Source organism: Phyllobates terribilis, unplaced genomic scaffold (assembly GCF_046119375.1).
Source record: "Phyllobates terribilis strain yellow unplaced genomic scaffold, ASM4611937v1 Scaffold_7__3_contigs__length_470593459, whole genome shotgun sequence".
Taxonomy (NCBI): domain Eukaryota; kingdom Metazoa; phylum Chordata; class Amphibia; order Anura; family Dendrobatidae; genus Phyllobates; species Phyllobates terribilis.
Window position 1 is genome coordinate 127,401,780 of NW_027362767.1, and position 20,216 is coordinate 127,421,995.

Below are 20,216 nucleotides of genomic sequence, written 5' to 3' on the forward strand. Positions count from 1 at the left end.
GGCTGTGCGGCCCTCCAAAGAAATGCCACCCCACACCATTACTGACCCAACGCCAAACCGGTCATGCTGAAGGATGTTGCAGGCAGCAGATCGCTCTCCACGGCGTCTCCAGACTCTGTCACGTCTGTCACATGTGCTCAGTGTGAACCTGCTTTCATCTGTGAAGAGCACAGGGCGCCAGTGGCGACCTTGCCAATCCTGGTGTTCTGTGGCAAATGCCAAGCGTCCTGCACAGTGTTGGGCTGTGAGCACAACCCCCATCTGTGGACATCGGGCCCTCATACCACCCTCACGGAGTCGGTTTCTAACCGTTTGTGCAGACACATGCACATTTGTGGCCTGCTGGAGGTCATTTTGCAGGGCTCCTCCGCACAAAGGGGGAGGTAAGCGGTCCTGCTGCTGGGTTGTTGCCCTCCTATGGCCCCCTCCACGTCTCCTGATGTACTGGCCTGTCTCCTGGTAGCGCCTCCAGCCTCTGGACACTACACTGACAGACACAGCAAACCTTCTTGCCACAGCTCGCATTGATGTGCCATCCTGGATGAGTTGCACTACCTGAGCAACTTATGTGGGTTGTAGAGTCCATCTCATGCTACCACAAGTGTGAAAGCACAACCAACATTCAAAAGTGACTAAAACATCATCCAGAAAGCATTGGTTCTGAGATGTGGTCTGTGGTCCCCACCTGAAGAACCACTCCTTTATTGAGGGGGTCTTGATAATTGCCAATAATTTCCATGTATTGTCTATTCCATTTGCACAACAGCATGTGAAATTGATTGTCAATCAGTGTTGCTTCCTAAGTGGACAGCTTGATTTCACAGACGTTTGATTTACTTGGAGTTATATTCTGTTGTTTAAGTGTTCCCTTTATTTTTTTGAGCAGTGTAGAAAATAGCAATTCAAAAGCACAGAGGAAAGCAGAGGAAGGGGCGTGCAGCACCCGAGGAGAAGCAGGGTGCTGTTGGTAAATGTTGTTTTAGCAGTTTAAGAATAGGAGCAGCTAAGTGAAGTTGTATGCACAGACGGGCAAAAACAGATGAAAAAAAAGACACAAAAGGTACAAGTAAGAAGCCTAATATTATCCTGTACATATGAGGATACTGTGCTTTGTGAAAAACAAAGCGATCAATATTAAAATATTAAAGTACCCCTTTAATGTCTGTGACTTTTTTTTTTATTGTTAATGGACTTTTGGCATAAATCAATATTACAGTTTGAAGTAATTTAGGATTTTATCGTACAGCTTCCGCATCAGTCATGGCACAAAAACAATGGAATATTGAAAGGTCGAAGCTGTTCCGTGGCCACTGATTGGCTGCAACGGTCATGTAACATGACACACAGCACTGGCATTGGTGAAATGGCGCTGGTCCAGGAGGTACGGATATGTTGTTGTTTTTTTCTTATTTTACAATGCACAATTTAGCTGATAGGAAGGGGTTGTCCAGTAGTGGACGACGCCATTGATTCTGAACTTCTCATTATCTTGCGACACGCCTTCAGACGCGATAAGGCAAAACGTGAACATTTGATCTCTATCTGCACTGGAATAGTGAAACCGAAGAAGGCAGCGGGCACTTTGTTTCCTTGTAACCTCTCCTCTTGCACTTTTGTCCCAGTCGTTCTCTGTCCTCAGCCTGATCACATCGGTTCAGGTCCTCGCCTAGCCCTGCAGATCTGTTGCATTGGGGAAAAGCTTAAAAAAAAAAAAAAAAACAGGTCGGAGAAGAGCATAAAAAAAGAGGTGAACATGGCTACCAGCAACAGCCGTCCTGCTCAGGTCACCTTTCTACCGCAGGAAAAACAAGATGAAGATGTGACACCCAAGAAGCACGGTAAACTGACAGTGAAATACAACCGCAAAGAACTGCAACGCAGGATCAAACTGGAGGAGTGGATCGACGCTCAAATTCAGGAGCTCTACCAGAACCACGTAAGTCTGGAAACAAAATTTTTGTCTATTTTTTACCAGTCACTACTATTTTGCAGCTAATAGCGTAATTGTGCACATTGTATACCTTTAATGTGTTCTTCTTGTTTTATTCATTATTTATAATCATTTTTTTTTATTTTGGTATTTTTAATGCATTTTATAGTATTTGGCGTTTAAACAGCTGCAAAATAATTTGGTTCCGATGGTTGATTATGTTAAAAATACGTAAGGAATATCATTATTATTATTATAGCGCTATTTATTTCATGGCGCTTTACATGTACGTTTCTCACCGATACAAAATCAATAGTGAGACTTTGCAGAAAAATTTTCACTTGCCTTGGAGAAATATCTATTCTGTCTTCAAATGAGAAAAAAATGCATATATAAATTAAATACATTTTGTTAAAAGGGTTGTCCAGTTCTTTTATATTTATAGCCTAGCTTTAGGATAAGTCATAAATACCAGATTGGTGGGGTGCAATACCAAGGGCCGGCGTCAGCACCCGGCGCACCCGGGCAAGTGCCGGGGCCCTGAGCAGGCAGAGGGGCCCACTGGCGGTCGCGCACCCCGCCGTGCTATGGGCGGAGGAGAGCGGTGTCAGCGCCCGCCCTTCTCTCCCGCTTGCTTAGGGCCCCGGCAGCCGGATACTTGCCTCTCCCCGTGCCTCCGCAGATCCGCTGTCTTCCTGCTCTGCGCTCCCTTTGACGTCTCAGGTCAGAGGGCGCGGTGACATCTTTCCACTGCCCGCTCCCCTGAGCCGTCACAGGGAGCGCAGAGCGGGAAGATACCGGCGACGCTGGAGTCCGGACCGAGCAGCTGCAGCAGGTGAGGAGGAGTGAGGTGAGTATTTGATTTTTTTTTTTTTTATGTATGGAAGCATGGGGCATAATATGGGGGGTGACATCCTGCATGGGGCATAATATGGGGGGGGTAACATCCTGCATGGGGCATTATAAAGGGGGGGTGACATCCTGCATGGGGCCTTATAAAGAGAGGGGGTGACATCCTGCATGGGGCATTATAGAGAGAGGGGGTGACAGCCTGCATGGGGCATTATAGAGAGAGGGGGTGACAGCCTGCATGGGGCATTATAGAGAGAGGAGGTGACAGCCTGCATGGGGCATTATACAGAGGGGGGGTGACAGCCTGCATGGGGCATTATAGAGAGAGGGGGTGACAGCCTGCATGGGGCATTATAGAGAGAGGGGGTGACATCCTGCATGGGGCATTATAGAGAGAGGGGGTGACAGCCTGCATGGGGCATTATAGAGATAGGGGGTGACATCCTGCATGGGGCATTATAGAGATAGGGGGTGACATTCTGCATGGGGCATTATAAAGAGAGGGGGGGTGACATCCTTCATGGGGCATTATAAAGAGAGGGGGTGACATCCTGCATGGGGCATTATAAAGAGGGTGGTGACATCCTGCATGGGGCATTATAAAGAGAGGGGGTGACATCCTGCATGGGGCATTATAAAGAGAGGGGGGTGACATCCTGAATGGGGCATTATAAAGAGGGGGGGTGACATCCTGCATGAGGCCATATAAAGAGGGGGGGTACATCCTGCATGGGGCATTATAAAGAGGAGGGGTGACAGCCTGCATGGGGCATTATAAGGGGGGGAACAGCCTGCATGGGGCATTATAAGGGGGGGGGCAGCCTGCATAGTGCTTTATGTGGGGGGAACAGCCTGTATGGAGCATTATAAGGGGGGTGGGGACAGCCTGTATGGGGCATTATGTGGGGGGTAACAGCCTGCATGGAGCATTATAAGGGGGGGGCAGCCTGTATGGGGCATTATCTGGGGGGTAACAGCTTGCATGGAGCATTATATGGGGGCCAGTATCCAGTATGGAGCCTTATATGGGGGCCAGTATTCCGTATGGAGCCTTATATAGAGGCCAGTATTCCGTATGGAGCCTTGTATGGGGGCCAGTATTCCGTATGGAGCCTTATATGGGGGCCAGTATTCCGTATGGAGCCTTATATGGGGGCCAGTATTCCGTATGGAGCCTTATATGGGGGCCAGTATTCCGTATAGAGCCTTATATGGGGGCCAGTATTCCGTATGGGGCCTTATATGGGGGCCAGTATTCCATATAGAGCGTTATATGGGGGCCAGTATTCCGTATGGGGCCTTATATGGGGGCCAGTATTCCGTATGGAGCCTTATATGGGGGCCAGTATTCCATATGGAGCCTTATATGGGGGCCAGTATTCCATATGGAGCCTTATATGGGGGCCAGTATTCCATATGGAGCCTTATATGGGGGCCAGTATTCCGTATGGAGCCTTATATGGGGGCCAGTATTCCGTATGGGGCCTTATATGGGGGCCAGTATTCCGTATGGAGCCTTATATGGGGGCCATTATTCTGTATGGAGCCTTATATGGGGGCCAGTATTCCGTATGAAGCGTTATATGGGGGCCAGTATTCCGTATGGAGCGTTATATGGGGGCCATTATTCTGTATGGAGCGTTATATGGGGGCCAGTATTCTGTATGGAGCGATTCACCGGTTTCTGAGCTATTGTGGAATTTACAATAGATATCACTCATGTAATGTAAGACGTGAAATCTTTGCATTGTACTATATATATATTTATTTCTCCGCCGTATCTCTGCATCATGACTCATGTTATCTGTTAAAGGGGCCACTGAGACTCTTTCGCCCGGGGCCCAGAAAAACCTGGAGCCGGCCCTGGCAATACCCGACACCCCTGACAATCAGCTATTCCCAGTGCCCGCGGCATCTGGATGTGATCAGTTCCAGAGCTGCACAGCTCCATCAATATATAGTGGCCGCGGATAGGTACTGCACATCCGCCACTAATCAACACTGCAGTACCGCACTGTGGCCACTATGCTGTTGATGGAGCTATTCTATTCTGTTCTGCATCTAATTACACCCAGCATGAGGAACAGATAATTGGTGGGGTGCTGAGTGTCACACCCCAATTGATGACCCATTTTAGCATGTGATTTCTGCAGAAAAGTAAACCGAGACCCGTGAAAACTACCAGAGTGGCAACGCTGGAGCGGAGGAGGATTTAATAATGGAGTATGGCTTATTTTTTATTTTACACTATTCCCTGTTGTTAGAGAATGCATTTAAATCCTGAGTAGCTCTCTTTGTTATTTGGATACCGAATATTGGCACTTGGGTGTTACATGCTGTATTATTTTGGAACTATATTGCATGATTACGTTTGCGGAATATTCAGCCTGTACAATATAAGGGAGTATTACTTGAGCATTGTAAAATGGTATTATATGGGCTCTTTGTCACCATTGTTTGTGCATTATAAGGCAGTATTATGTGGACACCATATAGTAGTATTATTTGTACACTGTGTGGAGGTATTATTTGTTCCCCTGAATAAATGTTATGAGTGCATCATTATGCTGCACAGAAGGGAACCAATTATGTAACTCTGATCCAGACCATGAGATATGAGATATACAGTAGGGAAAATAAATATTTCATACCCTGCTGATTTTGCAAGTTTTCCCACCTACAAAGAATGGAGAGGTCTGTAATTTTTATCGTAGGTACACTTCACCTGTGAGAGACAGAATCTAAAAATAAAAACCAGAAAATCACATTATATGATTTTTAAATAATTAAATTGCATTTTATTGCATGAAAAATTAATTTGATCACATACCAACCAGCAAGAATTCTGGCTCTCACAGACCTGTTAGCTTCTCTTTAAGAAGCCCTCCTACTCTGCACTCATTACCTGTATTAATCGAACCTTTTAACTCATTATCTGTATAAATGACTCAGTCCACACACTCAATCAATCAGACTCCAACCTCTCCACCATAGCCAAGACCAAAGAGCTGTCTAAGGACACCAGGGACAAAATTGTAGACTGCACAAGGCTGGGATGGGCTACAGGACAATAGGTAAGCAGCTTGGTGAGAAGGCAACAACTGTTAGCACAATTATTAGAAAATGGAAGAAACACAAGATGACTGTAAATCTTCCTCGGTCTGGGGCTCCATGCAGGATCTTGCCTCGCACGGTAAGGATGATTCTGAGATAAGGTAAGGAAGCATCCCAGAACTACATGGGAGGACCTGGTAAATGACATGAAGAAAGCTGGGACAACAGTCTCAAACATTACCGTTAGTAACACACTACGCTGTCATGGATTAAAATCTTGCAGGGCACACAAGGTCCTCCTGCTCACGCCAGCACATGTAAAATGAAGTTCGCCAATGACAATCTAGATGATCCAAAGGAGGCATGGAAGAAGGTCATGTGGTCAGATGGCACCAAAATAAAACTTTTTGGTATCAACTCCACTCACCGTGTTTGGAGGAAGAAGAAGGATGAATACAACCCCAAGAACACTGTCCCAACCGTGAAGCATGGTGGGGAAAACATCATACTTTGAGGGTGCTTTTCTGCAAAGGGGTCAGGACATCTGCACCATATGGAAGGAAGGATGGATGGGGTCATGTATCGCAAGATTTTGGCCAACAACCTCTTTCTCCCAGTAAGAACATTGAAGATGGATCGTGGCTAGGTCTTCCAGCATGTCATTGACCCAAAACACACAGCCAGGGCAACTAAGGAGTGGCTCCTTAAGAAGCATTTCAAGGTCCTGGAGTGGCCTAGCCAGTCTCCAGACCTGAACCCAATAGAAAATCTTTGGAGGGAGCCGATACTCAATGTTGCCCAGTGACAGCCCCGAAACCTGAAAGATCTGGAGAAGATCTGTATGGAGGAGTGGGCCAAAATCCCTGCTGCAGTGTGTGCAAACTTGGTCAAGAACTACAGGAAACGTCCGACCTCTGTAATTGCAAACAAAGGTTTCTGCACCAAATATTAAGTTCTGTTTTTCTATTGTATCAAATACTTATTTCATGCAATAAAATGCAAATTATATAAATATTATACAATGTGATTTTCTGGATATTTTTTTAAGATTCTGTCTGTCACAGGTGAAGTGTACCTATGATAAAAATTACAGACCTCTCCATTCTTTGTAGGTGGGAAAACTTGCAAAATCGGAAGTGTATCAAATACTTATTTTCCCCACTGTATATGAAGTGTATAAATTTTGGTCCGCCCAAACACTAAATGTTTTTTAATGCGTTTATGCTTGAAAGCTGTATTTCAAATTATACTATTATTGAAATCATATGTATGAAATCTAGTTTTGCTGCTAAGGCTTCAATTTTAGCCCCAAGTCCAAATTAGTTTATGCATTTTTCAACTTTGCTCTTTCCTATCTGAGCACCACAAATTAGAGTGTTATTTATATGTTTCACTTCCTCATTACTATTATTTTGTAAAGTCAATGAAACTGTAATCAGCGCAACAATCAGATAAAATTCAGATGGTTATTGCTCAGTTTAACACTCAAAAGGTGTCTTACTTGCTGTAGTCATGCGGTCAGGGCCACCATCAGGGCAAATGATGGAGTGAGGGGGGCTGCAAATTATGAAGTGAGGGGGTCTATAAATGATGGAGTGAGGGGAGGGGGCTGCAAATGATGGAGTTGGGGGCTGCAAATGATGAAGTGAGGGGGGGACGAGGGTCTGCAATTGATGGAATGAGAGGGGGGAACGAGGAAGTGCAAATGATGGAGGGAAGGGGGCTGCAAATAATGAAGTCAGGGGGGACTGCAAATGATGAAATACAGAGTGGGGGTGTTGAGGTTGCAGGAGTGTAACTGATTGAATTGGCGGAAAGAATACGGGTGCTAACAAATTTATATATTAGGTGGGCGAAGTAGCTATTTATAGTTAGTGGGGGCACAGTGGAGGATTACAATTTATATTTGGAATGATGGGTTGCATAATAACTAATCATATATTCATGGTGGGTATATCACTGGTGTTCACTGTATTACCTGTACACTGTACACTATACACTATATACAGAGCTCCTATGTATAATGTCACTGGTGATCCCTGTATTACCTGTACACTGACACTATATACAGAGCTCCCGTGTATAATGGCACTTATGGTAATATTCGTATTGTGTTTTTATTAATGATCACTATTGTAATATTCAGCCACTATGTGGTAGTAATATATGGTCTGATGATGGTGTGGCGGTATTTGTCCCTTGTATGTGGTATTATTCAATCATTATGTGGTGGTAATATGTGGTCTGGTCATGGTGTGATATCTGTCCCTGTATTGTGTATTATTGGGTCACTATGTGGTGGTAGTATGTGGTCTGGCCAAGGTATGGCGGTATTTGTTCCTTGTATGTGGTATTATTGGGTCACTATGTGGTGGTAATATGTGGTCCGGCCATGGTGTGACAGTATTTCTCTCTTGTATTTGATATTATTGGTCATTTTAAAAAATGCACATGACACATTTCCTTAAAGCAAAATAAATAAAAATACTATTTTTAGGTATATTGGGTATTATAAGAAATGTGTAATAGGTTACAGTAGAGTAGGGCCCGGCCAGCAGAGTCTGCTTGTCGTGGTGGCAGCTTAAAAAATCTTTTGGCCAAAACAAAAGCTGCTGGCTATGTATGTGATCTGGTGTTGGATTTGAACTGTTAATGTGTGATTAGTGAGGACATGGGTGCAGAAGTGGAGATTTTCCAAGAGTGAGGGGTGGGACTGGGGAAGTTTCGAGGCGTGGAGGCAGAGCTGAGGTGGAGCCTGAGTGGAATCTCAAGGGGGCCCAAAAATTTTGCCAGTATGAGGCCCTGAAATTCCTGGTGGCAGCCCTGCATGTGGTAGCAGAGATATCCTTAACTTGTGAGACGCTAGAATACTTTATCAACATAGCAATGTACAACGTTATCTGACAAGTTATAGATTGCTACATATGTACAGGATCAGAACCAATAATAGCAAAAGGAATACATCACCAAAATTATCAATATTACAGAAATACATCACCAGAACCACCATCAATACAGCACTATATCACTAGAACCATCATCAGTACACGAATACTGTAACGCTAGTGGGCGTGGACACACTATGCCACAGGCCAGGCTTAGCCTGGAGGGGTGTACCTGGTTTTCACTAGAGCAGGGATGTCAAACTCAAACACACAAAGGGGCAAAATTAAAAACTTGGACAAAGTCGCGGGCCAACTAGTATACAGTATAATGGGCCCCACACAGTCCTACATAAAGATGAATGGGCCCCATATAGTCCTCCAAACAGTATAATAGCCCCACAGTGTCCTCCATACAGTATAATGGCCCCACATAGTCCTCCATGCAGAATAATGGCCCCACATAGTCCTCTATGCAGAATAATGGCCCTACATAGGGGAGGTGGCTCTGGTATCACAGGCCAAATATAATCACACTGCGGGCCAGATTGGGCCCACGGGCCAGAGCTCGACATGTATGTTCTAGAGCCTCTGGTGGTGAGGTTAGGCATGGCCGCAGGTAGTCACCAAGTACCACTCCAGGGCAGTCCCTGGGACTGCAGCAACTGACTGGAGGGCCAGAGGCGCGGGTATGTGATACAGGAGGAAAAAGACAAGACATGGTCCGAGGTCAGGGCAGGCAGCACAAAATTAGTAAGGGTAACTGAGGTCAGGAACGGAGAGGTCAGGCAGGATGGGAAAACTAGCCAGGTCGGTAACGGGTAGCAATATACAGATGTAAACATAAACGTGGACTAATAGAATAGGAACCAATGTTTGGGCGGAGATTGGAAGGCTGAGCTGCCTAATAAAGGCCCTGCTCACTCAGGATTGGCTGGGGAACCTAATCTCTGTAGGACTTAGCAAGGTTAAATTCCTGCAGAGACTGGCCACACCCCCTAACTCTAAATGAATGCAGCAAGCAGATGCAGCAGCGCTGCATGAGGTAGATTAGCGAAATGGCCTGATTTGGGGGAAATGGGTGCGAGTTACCGCAGTGACAACTATATCGCAAGAACCACCATCAGTACATGAACACATTACCAGATACACTATCAGTATATGAATACATCACTAGAAGCACCATCAGTACATGAACACATTACCAGATACACTATCAGTACAGGAATACATCACCAGAACCATCATCAGCACATGAATACATCACGAGATCCATCATTAGTACATGAATATATCACCAAGCTTAATATAGAAATAAATTGCAATGTCAGGGCAGCCCCATATACAGTTGTATTGTATGAACCTGCAACTTCCAGTATGTTCTTAACAATGGTAAGAAAATACTGGATGTTATTGTTAACAGTCTTCATCAGACTGTGGACCATACAGGAACCACAGTACTGATGATGCACAGGTAGTATCACAAATAAGCCTTTACAGCCAGAAACCTTCTCTTATTGGAGTCATTCTCTTTTTTCTCTTCTCCATCTTGTCCAGACACCATGATGTCTTTTCACCTCCACAGCTCCTCATTGCAGACTTCTCTCTTCTCTAGTCTTGTGCAGCACGTCCCGAATCAATGCCCTTAAAAATAAGTGTCATTATAATGATCCTGTAAGATTTACCTAGTGAGATCAATCCACAAAGCCTCAGATCAGGGTGGGCACAAGGACTCTGGGAATTGGTGCAGCAGGCAGGAAGGCACGTGGTGAGCAAGGGCTTGGCACACTGAACACCACAGGAATACAATACCAGTTGAAGGTAGACACAAGTTCAACGCAGCACCCAGCGAAAGCAGAGGAACCACAGGCAGCATCAAATGTTCAATATGAACAGAGTCCAATAACATAATATGGTTGACTGCAACTGGGGTTATTCCATAGATAGCAAGGGTTAACCTGCTGAATTGAAGGTATGAAGGATCAGAGAGGGCTTACAAGTAGAGGCATTAATGGTGGAGCCCACCAAATACAAGACACTAGAGTCTTCATCCTAAAACACATGTGCGTGTCGTAGTGGGCCTTAAATAGGCCTAGGGAGATGATGTAATTGAGCCACACCTGGCAACTTGCAAAATCTGATGTGGAGCACAACAGGGGGCATCACACTCATGGGAAGGAAGTGGAGCCCGGGATACCTGGAACAGATCTGTAACAGCTCCTGAATAAAAATATCTGCCCTATGCTATTTCCCTGAATAAAAAAATTGCCTCTCAGTGTGCTCCCTACACAAGACATAACCACCACACTGTTGTATATGGCCTCTACACTGTCCTCTCCAATAATATATTACCTCCATGTTGTCTGCCTTTATAAACAATAACCACCACTGTCCGTCCTGATTATCTAAAACCACCACACTGTCCGCCTGATTAACTATAACTGCGACCCTGCCACTATCTTGAGTACCCCATCACCCTACTCCCTTTCCATAATGAGCCCCCTCTTCAGACTGTTCCCTCTATACTGCCCAGTCTCTATACTGTGCCCCTTCTCATAATTCCTCCCTGTGAATACTGTCTGATCTTTGCTGTTCCCTCACACTCACTCAATGTTTTCTCACACTATCCCTCCCATACTGTCCCCACACATTTCCCTCCCCCTGTACTATCACTCAAACTTCCTCCCCAATACTTTCCCCTCACACTTTTCTCTCCCATACTGTTCCCTCACACTTTCCCCCTCACTTTTCTTCTCCATACAATCCATTTGCACTTTCCTCCATATTGTCCTCTCACACTTCCCCCTATACTATCCCCACACACTTCCCCCATACTGTCCTCTCACATGCCACCCAATCATACTGTCCCTTCACACTTCCATATACCCCTCCACATCTCCCCATTAATTAATCTTCTCTGTTTCTTTTGCTGCATTTACCTTATTGTCATCCTCCTCTTCTATGGCACAGAAATGACGTTAGCAGTATAATCAGGTGAACTGGTCAAGCTGCTGTCGGTACGTTGACCCCCAAAGTGCTGGTGGACAGAGCATCAAACTTTGAAAGTGTCCCCAAGTGCAGTTGCAAAAACCATCAAGCGCTACAAAGAAACTGGCTCACATGAGGACTGCCCCAGGAAAGGAAGACCAAGAGTCACCTCTGCTTCTGAGGATAAGTTTATCCGAGTCACCAGCCTCAGAAATCGCAGGTTAACAGCAGCTCAGATTAGAGACCAGGTCAATGCCACACAGAGTTCTAGCAGCAGACACATCTCTTCAACAACTGTTAAGAGGAGACTTTGTGCAGCAGGCCTTCATGGTAAAATAGCTGCTAGGAAACCACTGCTAAGGACAGGCAACAAGCAGAAGAGACTTGTTTGGGCTAAAGAATACAGGGAATGGACATTAGACCAGTGGAAATCTGTGCTTTGGTCTGCTGAGTCCAAATTTGAGATCTTTGGTTCCAACCACCGTGTCTTTGCGCGACGCAGAAAGGTGAACGGATGGACTCTACATGCCTGGTTCCCACCGTGAAGCATGGAGGAGGAGGTGTGATGGTGTGGTTATGCTTTGCTGGTGACAATGTTGGGGATTTATTCAAAATTGAAGGCATACTGAACCAGCATGGCTACCACAGCATCTTGCAGCGGCATGCTATTCCATCCGGTTTGCGTTTAGTTGGACCATCATTTATTTTTCAACAGGACAATGACCCCAAACACACCTCCAGGCTGTGTAAGGGCTATTTGACCAAGAAGGAGAGTGATGGGGTGTACGCCAGATGACCTGGACTCCACAGTCACCAGACCTGAACCCAATCGAGATGGTTTGGGGTGAGCTGGACCGCAGAGTGAAGACAAAAGGGCCAACAAGTGCTAAGCATCTCTGGGAACTCCTTCAAGATTGTTGGAAGACCATTTCTGGTGACTACCTCTTGAATCTCATCAAGAGAATGCCAAGAGTGTGCAAAGCAGTCATCAAAGCAAAAGGTGGCTACTTTGAAGAACCTAGAATACAAGACATATTTTCAGTTGTTTCACACTTTTTTAAGTATACAATTCCACATGTGTTAATTCATAGTTTTGATGCCTTCAGTGTGAATGTGCAATTTTCAAAGTCATGAAAATACAGAAAAATCTTTAAATGAGAAGGTGTGTCCAAACTTTTGGTCTGTACTGTATATATATATATATATATATATATATATATATATATATATATATATATATATACACACAGTACAGAGCTTCAAGAGGTAGTCACCGGAAATGGTCTTCCAACAATTTTGAAGGAGTTCCCAGAGATGTTTAGCACTTGTTGGCCCTTTTGCCTTCACTCTGCGGTCCAGCTCACCCCAAACCATCTCGATTGGGTTCAGGTCTGGTGACTGTGGAGGCCAGGTCATCTGGCGTAGCACCCCATCACTCTCCTTCTGGGTCAAATAGCCTTTACACAGCCTGGAGGAGTGTTTGGGGTCATTGTCCTGTTGAAAAATAAATGATGGTCCAACTAAACGCAAACCGGATGGAATAGCATGCTGCTGCAAGATGCTGTGGTAGCCATGCTGGTTCATCATGCCTTCAATTTTGAATAAATCCCCAACAGTGTCACCAGCAAAGCACCCCCACACCATCACACCTCCTCCTCCATGCTTTACGGTGGGAACCAGGCATGCAGAGTCCATCCGTTCACCTTTTCTGCATCGCACAAAGACACGGTGGTTGGAACCAAAGATCTCAAATTTGGACTCATCAGACCAAAGCACAGATTTCCACTGGTCTAATGTCCATTCCTTGTGTTCTTTAGCCCAAACAAGTCTCTTCTGCTTGTTGCCTGTCCTTAGCAGTGGTTTCCTAGCAGCTATTTTACCATGAAGGCCTGCTGCACAAAGTCTCCTCTTAACAGTTGTTGTAGAGATGTGTCTGCTGCTAGAACTCTGTGTGGCATTGACCTGGTCTCTAATCTGAGCTGCTGTTAACCTGCGATTTCTGAGGCTGGTGACTCGGATAAACTTATCCTCAGAAGCAGAGGTGACTCTTGGTCTTCCTTTCCTGGGGCGGTCCTCATGTGAGCCAGTTTCTTTGTAGTGCTTGATGGTTTTTGCAACTGCACTTGGAGACACTTTCAAAGTTTTCCCACTTTTTCGCACTGACTGACCTTCATTTCTTAAAGTAATGATGGCCACTCGTTTTTCTTTACTTAGAATTTGTATTATGGCAAGAAAAAAGCAGCTAACAGTCTATTCAGTAGGACTATCAGCTGTGTATCCACCAGACTTCTGCACAACACAACTGATGGTCCCAACCCCATTTATAAGGCAAGAAATGCCCTTATTAAACCTGACAGGGCACACCTGTGAAGTGAAAACCATTTCCGGTGACTACCTCTAGAAGCTTATCAAGAGAATGCCAAGAGTGTGCAAAGCAGTCATCAAAGCAAAAGGTGGCTACTTTGAAGAACCTAGAATATAAGACATATTTTCAGTTGTTTCACACTTTTTTGTTAAGTATATAATTCCACATGTGTTAATTCATAGTTTTGATGCCTTCAGTGTGAATGTACAATTTCCATAGTCATGAAAATACAGAAAAATCTTTAAATGAGGTGTGTCCAAACTATTGGTCTGTATGGTGCATTAGACTAATATTGGCTGCACCTGTCAATATTGACAGATTCAGCCATCTAATATGCTTGGGGGCCCCGGAAAATATATTGTTAGGGGGGGGGGGGGGGGGAGTTAAGGACCTGGCATGTCTGATTTCAGACTGCGGATCACTTTGATCTCCCAAAGATAAGCCCTCGCCAGAGATTTCTGTTGGTGGCTTTCTCATAGCAAACATAGGAGCGCTTGGCCTAATGCTTATGTATGGCAGAGATGGTCAAGATGGCTACTGGCCAAACCACTATTCATCGACAGTCATCTAATGTGTATGGCCAGCTTTAGTCCCAGACAATCCCTTTAAATATGTTTCATTGATTCTTTCCTCATCTATAACCAATGTCAAATAAATTGACTAATGTAGTTTTTTTTTCTCCAGGAAAAGTAACTAGTACGCTTTGCTAGCAATCAAAATGACATGTTTTCTCTAAATATCCTACAACAGGAGGATCTGCGGGATGAAGCTGCTGAGCCCGACCTTGACATTGATGATCTACTGGATCTTTCATTTGAGGAGAAAAAATCTAGACTTCAGGTACTGGATCTACAGTCTATATAAAAAAAATTAGATAATTCCCAAATCCAAACTATTTTAGTAATAATGCTATGTGAGATTTATGAGCAGGATATCTAAAATACCGGCGCCGTAGCTGAAAGAAGTTATTCAGGGGTGAGAAAATGTAATGTTATAGTCATCTGTCTGTTGGAATTTGCTCTCCAAATTCCGTGCATCGCCCATGACAGAGAAGGGGGCTGGCCGAGCTATTGGAATGAGGGACTAAGCCATCCTCCTTATAAGCCATCCTCCTTATAAGCCATCCTTTCTTATATTGGAAATTAGTCGGAAGTGGATCTGCCAGGTCTGATGCTTATATCTACTTTCTTAAATGGCTATTCTCATCTTCATAGATGGGTATTGTATTCTCAAGCTCTATCCGACAAGCACTTTTGCAATTTACTGCTCATTAAAATTTGCATCCGTTCTTGAGATATTAAGATTTTTCTTTCGTTTACAGCTCGTTGCCTGGGAGACCGACCACTTCTGCACTTTAACTGGCCGGGATTAGTTGCCAACAATGCACTCCAGCTTCAGAGGAACGCTTACAAGCTCAATAGGAATAGAACACATATTTGGCCACTGCTGATTCACAGCAAAGGTGGCCGGTCTCCTAGACAATGAGCTGTAAACAAAATTGTTAATATCGCTAAAATGGCTGCAAATTTTAATAAGCAGTAAATTGCAAACTTGCTTGTATTTACAAGTTCTATCCAACAATACCCATCTATGAAGACGGGAATAGCCCTTAAAGGAGTACTTTGGTTACTCTCCCTGGGTCCGCTGCTCCTGGTGACTGTTATCACCTGCAGTGTTGACAGCGCTGCAGCCAATAACTGAGCTAGAGTAGATAGCATGAGCCGCTCAGCTCCCTGATTGGTTGTCAACACGATGCCAGGACTGCAGACGATAACACGAATAGTGAGACTCAGCACTGGACCTGGGGAGAGTAGGTAAGGCACAGTGTGTTTGATAGCTTAAAAAAAGACAGAAATAGTAAGTGTGCCCCATTGTTCTCCATTAAACATGTCATATCACTAGTTCATATTTTTCTCCTCAGGACATCCTTCAGGAGTGTACCAGACCTACAGAAGTGAGTATCCCAGCCCGTGAGAAAGCAAAATAATATTACAACACTGGAGCCTTAAGCTAAGTTCACACAAGCGTATAATAAAAAAATTGGCACATTTTTATCCAGAAAAAAAAAAAGATGATTTTTCCTCCTTATAGTCATCCGTGCGACATCCCTTTTTATATAATCAGTAGTGAATAAAATTTACTATGTTAATAATGGTATTATATCCATAAAAATCGGATGCTATACAGAGGATCCATACAGGATCTGATTTTACTTTTTTGCGCACCCATAGACTTCCAAAATCTGTAACAGACTAGTTCAATGCTGCGAGTTTTTTTTCGCACGAACGTTCGGTACATGTGAGAAAACTGTCATCAGAAAAGCCCAATTGAATAACATCAGTCCCAGTGTCGTCAGTTTGATATTAGGTTTTTTCTTTCATGGACAGTATGAACAAGGCTGTGGAAAAAAATAAGTGCTAGGAAAACTTCCTATCTGTCACGGTACTGTTGCATGATCTCCTTCCCTATCCCTCACTCTAGGGGGCGCCCTAGTCTATCCCTGTCCCCGGATTACCCCGGAAGGTGGAGACGCTGGGGTCATGTGCCTTGCTATGCTACTGACTTACCCTTATCCGTTCCCTTCCCCACCCAGGATGGTGTGAGGCTGAAGTGTATAGGATAACACTAACCAGACAGACAAGGGAAGACAGACAGGGATAAATGAAAACTGCAATCATACAAAATACACTCACAAAACAACAAAGTGGAACACAGGGGAGGGTAAGGTAGGTGAAACCAAATAGGAGAAGATGAGGCTGAACACGCAAACAAACTCCACGCAGTAATCTCCAGAACAACTCTCCAACCACCAATTCCAAACACCAAACAACTCCTCCAACTCCAAACCAGGCAGAATGAACTATCACAGGCAATTCCCAAATGCCAGTAGCAAGCATATATTCCAGAGGGGAGTGTCCAACACAGAACAGCTGAGGCAATTCAGGATGGAGAGCTCCAGGAGATCAACTGAACTGATTAACCCTAGCAATGCCAGAGCAAAGAGAACCTGCACTGTTTAGTATGATAGTGAAGCAGTTCTAACCAGTGCAGATCGGGTAACCAGACGCTGCAATCTTCTGGCCCCTCTCTGTCGCTATATCCCCATGACACTATTATTCAGTAAAACTGAGGAGCCTGGGGAGTAATGCCCTGAATACTATTCCTATAGCTTTCAGTTGTATTATGTATATGGTTTCTTCTTGTCTGCTATCACACGTTTCTTTTTTTGCAATTTTCCATAATTTGGCAAAATTGTTGCGGTTGTATGCTTTGTTGATCACAGAAAAAAACTGCAACGTGTGAACACAGGCAGTTGAACAAAACTAACTATGTTGATAATGGTATGATAAGGATGCTAAATCAGATTCTCTATTCTAGAAATTTATCCTGGAGCTGCTGGAGCGTCTAAAAGGATTGCGGAAACTATCGGACTTACAGCACAAGTGACTGAAGATTAGGGTCCTAATTATAGACGGGGGGGAGGTCAGCAGTGCATTGTTTTATGGTACCGTCCTACTGATAAGCCACAAGATGTTACAAAGACGCACGAGAATCTGTGTTTGGCCAATGACATGCCGTTCCCATCATACTACCGATCTGAAGCTGGTCAGGCCGGACCTCCCTTTGCCGACTGCATAGTAATTAGCTTCATCTTAAAGTTTATTTAAAGGGTCTTGTGCTTGTTGTAACAGCTCGAGGGTTTGTTCACACGCTGCCGGCATGCCGTACTTTTTTTGCAATTATTTTGAAGATCGCATTGTCTAAATAAACCCCAAAATTAGTTTTAGATTAGAAACAAGAACTTTGTATCCGGAGCAGAGCCAAGGATAAACTTACCAAAGAGCCACCCTATGTGACTGCTATGGATCCACGGGAAAAGAAGGGCCTCATCCCTGGTTGGACCCCCCCCCCCCCCCATCCCTTTTGCCATAGGGCGATGATGACCTGTGCCGAAATCCTTCTTTATAGGAACTGCATTGAAATGGTAAAGCGCATGGAGTAGGGGACAATCAGGACTATCTGCCCATTCTGTGAGAACCATAATGAAGGGTCTTAGGGCAAACATAGTGCTGTTTTGGGGAAAAAGTCATCACTTTTTTTAGTGTAAACAGTAGCATCGCTCCCTGGAAAGTAGATGGGCAGGTAAGATTTCACAGATGTCCTTGTTTGTGGTAGTAAAAACAGAAAGTTGTTGAAAGCGATTATTGTATTAAAATCTCTTAAAGCATTATTCACGGCGTAAGTCACCGACAGCGCACTCATAGGGGAATTAGTAACAGGAATTATTGGAGAAAGGGAGCGATGACTAACCGATTCCAATCTCCATGCCCAAGATCAGGTCAGAACGGTAAGTCAAAATCTTCACAAAAAAAATAGTAATCTTGCAATTTTCACACTGGCCACTGGTATTTTTAGGCTGTCTTATCAGGAAGAGTTTTCAGCAGTCTCTTTATCAGCAGAGGCATGATTACAATGACAGGTGAGGCCATGTTCACATGTCCAGTAATCACCAGAATGGATCCAGCAGGAATCCGTTAACAAAAAAGTTGACCAGACACAACTTTTTAGTCCAGCTAAAAGAAAAAAACTGATTTAAACTGCATCCATTTTTTTAACATTGAAATCTATGGAATACGGATCTGTTAATTAGCCACCAGTTTTGTTCCATTTGAAACTGATCCGGTAAGCAAAAAACGGATCCTTTTCAAATGAAAGAAAAACTGATGGCTAATTAACAGATCAGTTTTCCATTGACTTCAATGTTAAAAAAAAAAGGATCCAGTTGAAATCAGCTTTTTTTTTTAGCTGGACAAAAAAGTTGTGTCTGCACAAATTTTTTGTTAACCGATTGCTGCTGGATCCATTCTAACTGGTGATTACTTGACATGTGAGCTTAGCCTAACATCCTTACACAGCTGAAAACATAGAATCACAATGTACACGTGTTGTTTCCTGAAACAGGAAGTTAAAAAATAAAAAAAAAGCCCCAGTGGCCAGTGTGAAAATTGCAAGATTTCTATATTTTTTCAGCAAAAGGAAGGGATTACATTGACAGGTAACGCCTCTATATACAGCTGATAAGATCGAATCACAACAGGCGATATCACAGCTGACACTGATCCTCCTTCCTTCACTAGGACGTTTGCACAAGCTCATTAGATACTTCAATACAAAAGATAGTGTCTAGTGTCTATATACATGTGTTGTTTCCTGAAACAAACAGGAAGTTAGACTGTACAAAAATCCCTGGTGGACAGTGTGAAAATTGCAATTGTTTTTATTTTTAAAATAGATTGTGATATGTAAGAAAAGAGGGAAAAAAAACACATTTAGCACAAAAATCTGATTTAAGCAATTGCTTATTTCCTTGTGATCGAATCCCCTTCAGCTCTAGCTTCCCTCGAGAACCCCTCACACCACCCATAAACTCTTTTCAGCCTGGATTGCAGGACTGTATATTCAGGGGTCACTTTACAAGTCTTTAATGTTATATTAGAACAGTCAGAAAGATATTACAGGCCAGAGAATGGGGAGAAACACAGATAAAACTAGAGGGAAGTTGGTTGTTTTGCTCTATTCTTGCCAATTTGTGTTTTAGGCCATACCTAGCTCGGTGGATACCGTGGTTCATTATATTGCTGTAACTTCATTGTGATTTGTATATGTAATAAATAGAGATGACCGAATTGTCCATCAGAGTCAAGTTTCTTGAGTTGATTTGCGTTACTCCAAAAGATATATTGACAAATTGGCGGGATTGAGATTTGGTCTTGATGTATGTCAGAAAATACAAAGCAAATCTATTCCCCGTGGACTAGATCATCTGTAAACTGCCTGTTCTAAATTGGTCTTGTACTTACACTTTTTGTTTCCGGCCATTTTTCATAAATACAGGTTAATGTTAACCCAACCGGTCGAACATCTAATATAGACGGGGGCCTTGTGAATTTATCCTGTGTTACGCCGCTGTCTGGACTCCAGGGCCGGACTCTGCTCCTTTTCCCTATGGCTGCCACCCTTTTCTGTGCTCCACGTCAAATTTCACAACTTGCCCGGTGAACTTCAGTGACATCACCCAAATCTTTTTAAAGGTCCAGCTAGACAAGTCTGTCTGAGTATTGACCAAGCTTTGTCTTTAGTTCCT

The 20,216-nt window shown here is 43.9% G+C and overlaps 1 protein-coding gene across 1 annotated transcript; it reads left to right on the forward strand.

Annotated features, from left to right (window-relative positions):
- Positions 1 to 1,620: 1,620 nt before the first annotated feature.
- Positions 1,621 to 18,391, forward strand: PPP1R14D (protein phosphatase 1 regulatory inhibitor subunit 14D). Its single transcript, XM_073639123.1, has 4 exons — positions 1,621 to 1,936; positions 14,822 to 14,911; positions 15,993 to 16,025; positions 17,450 to 18,391. The coding sequence occupies exons 1-4, from the start codon at positions 1,754 to 1,756 to the stop codon at positions 17,516 to 17,518; spliced, it is 375 nt and encodes a 124-aa protein (XP_073495224.1). The 5' UTR covers positions 1,621 to 1,753; the 3' UTR covers positions 17,519 to 18,391.
- Positions 18,392 to 20,216: the final 1,825 nt, after the last annotated feature.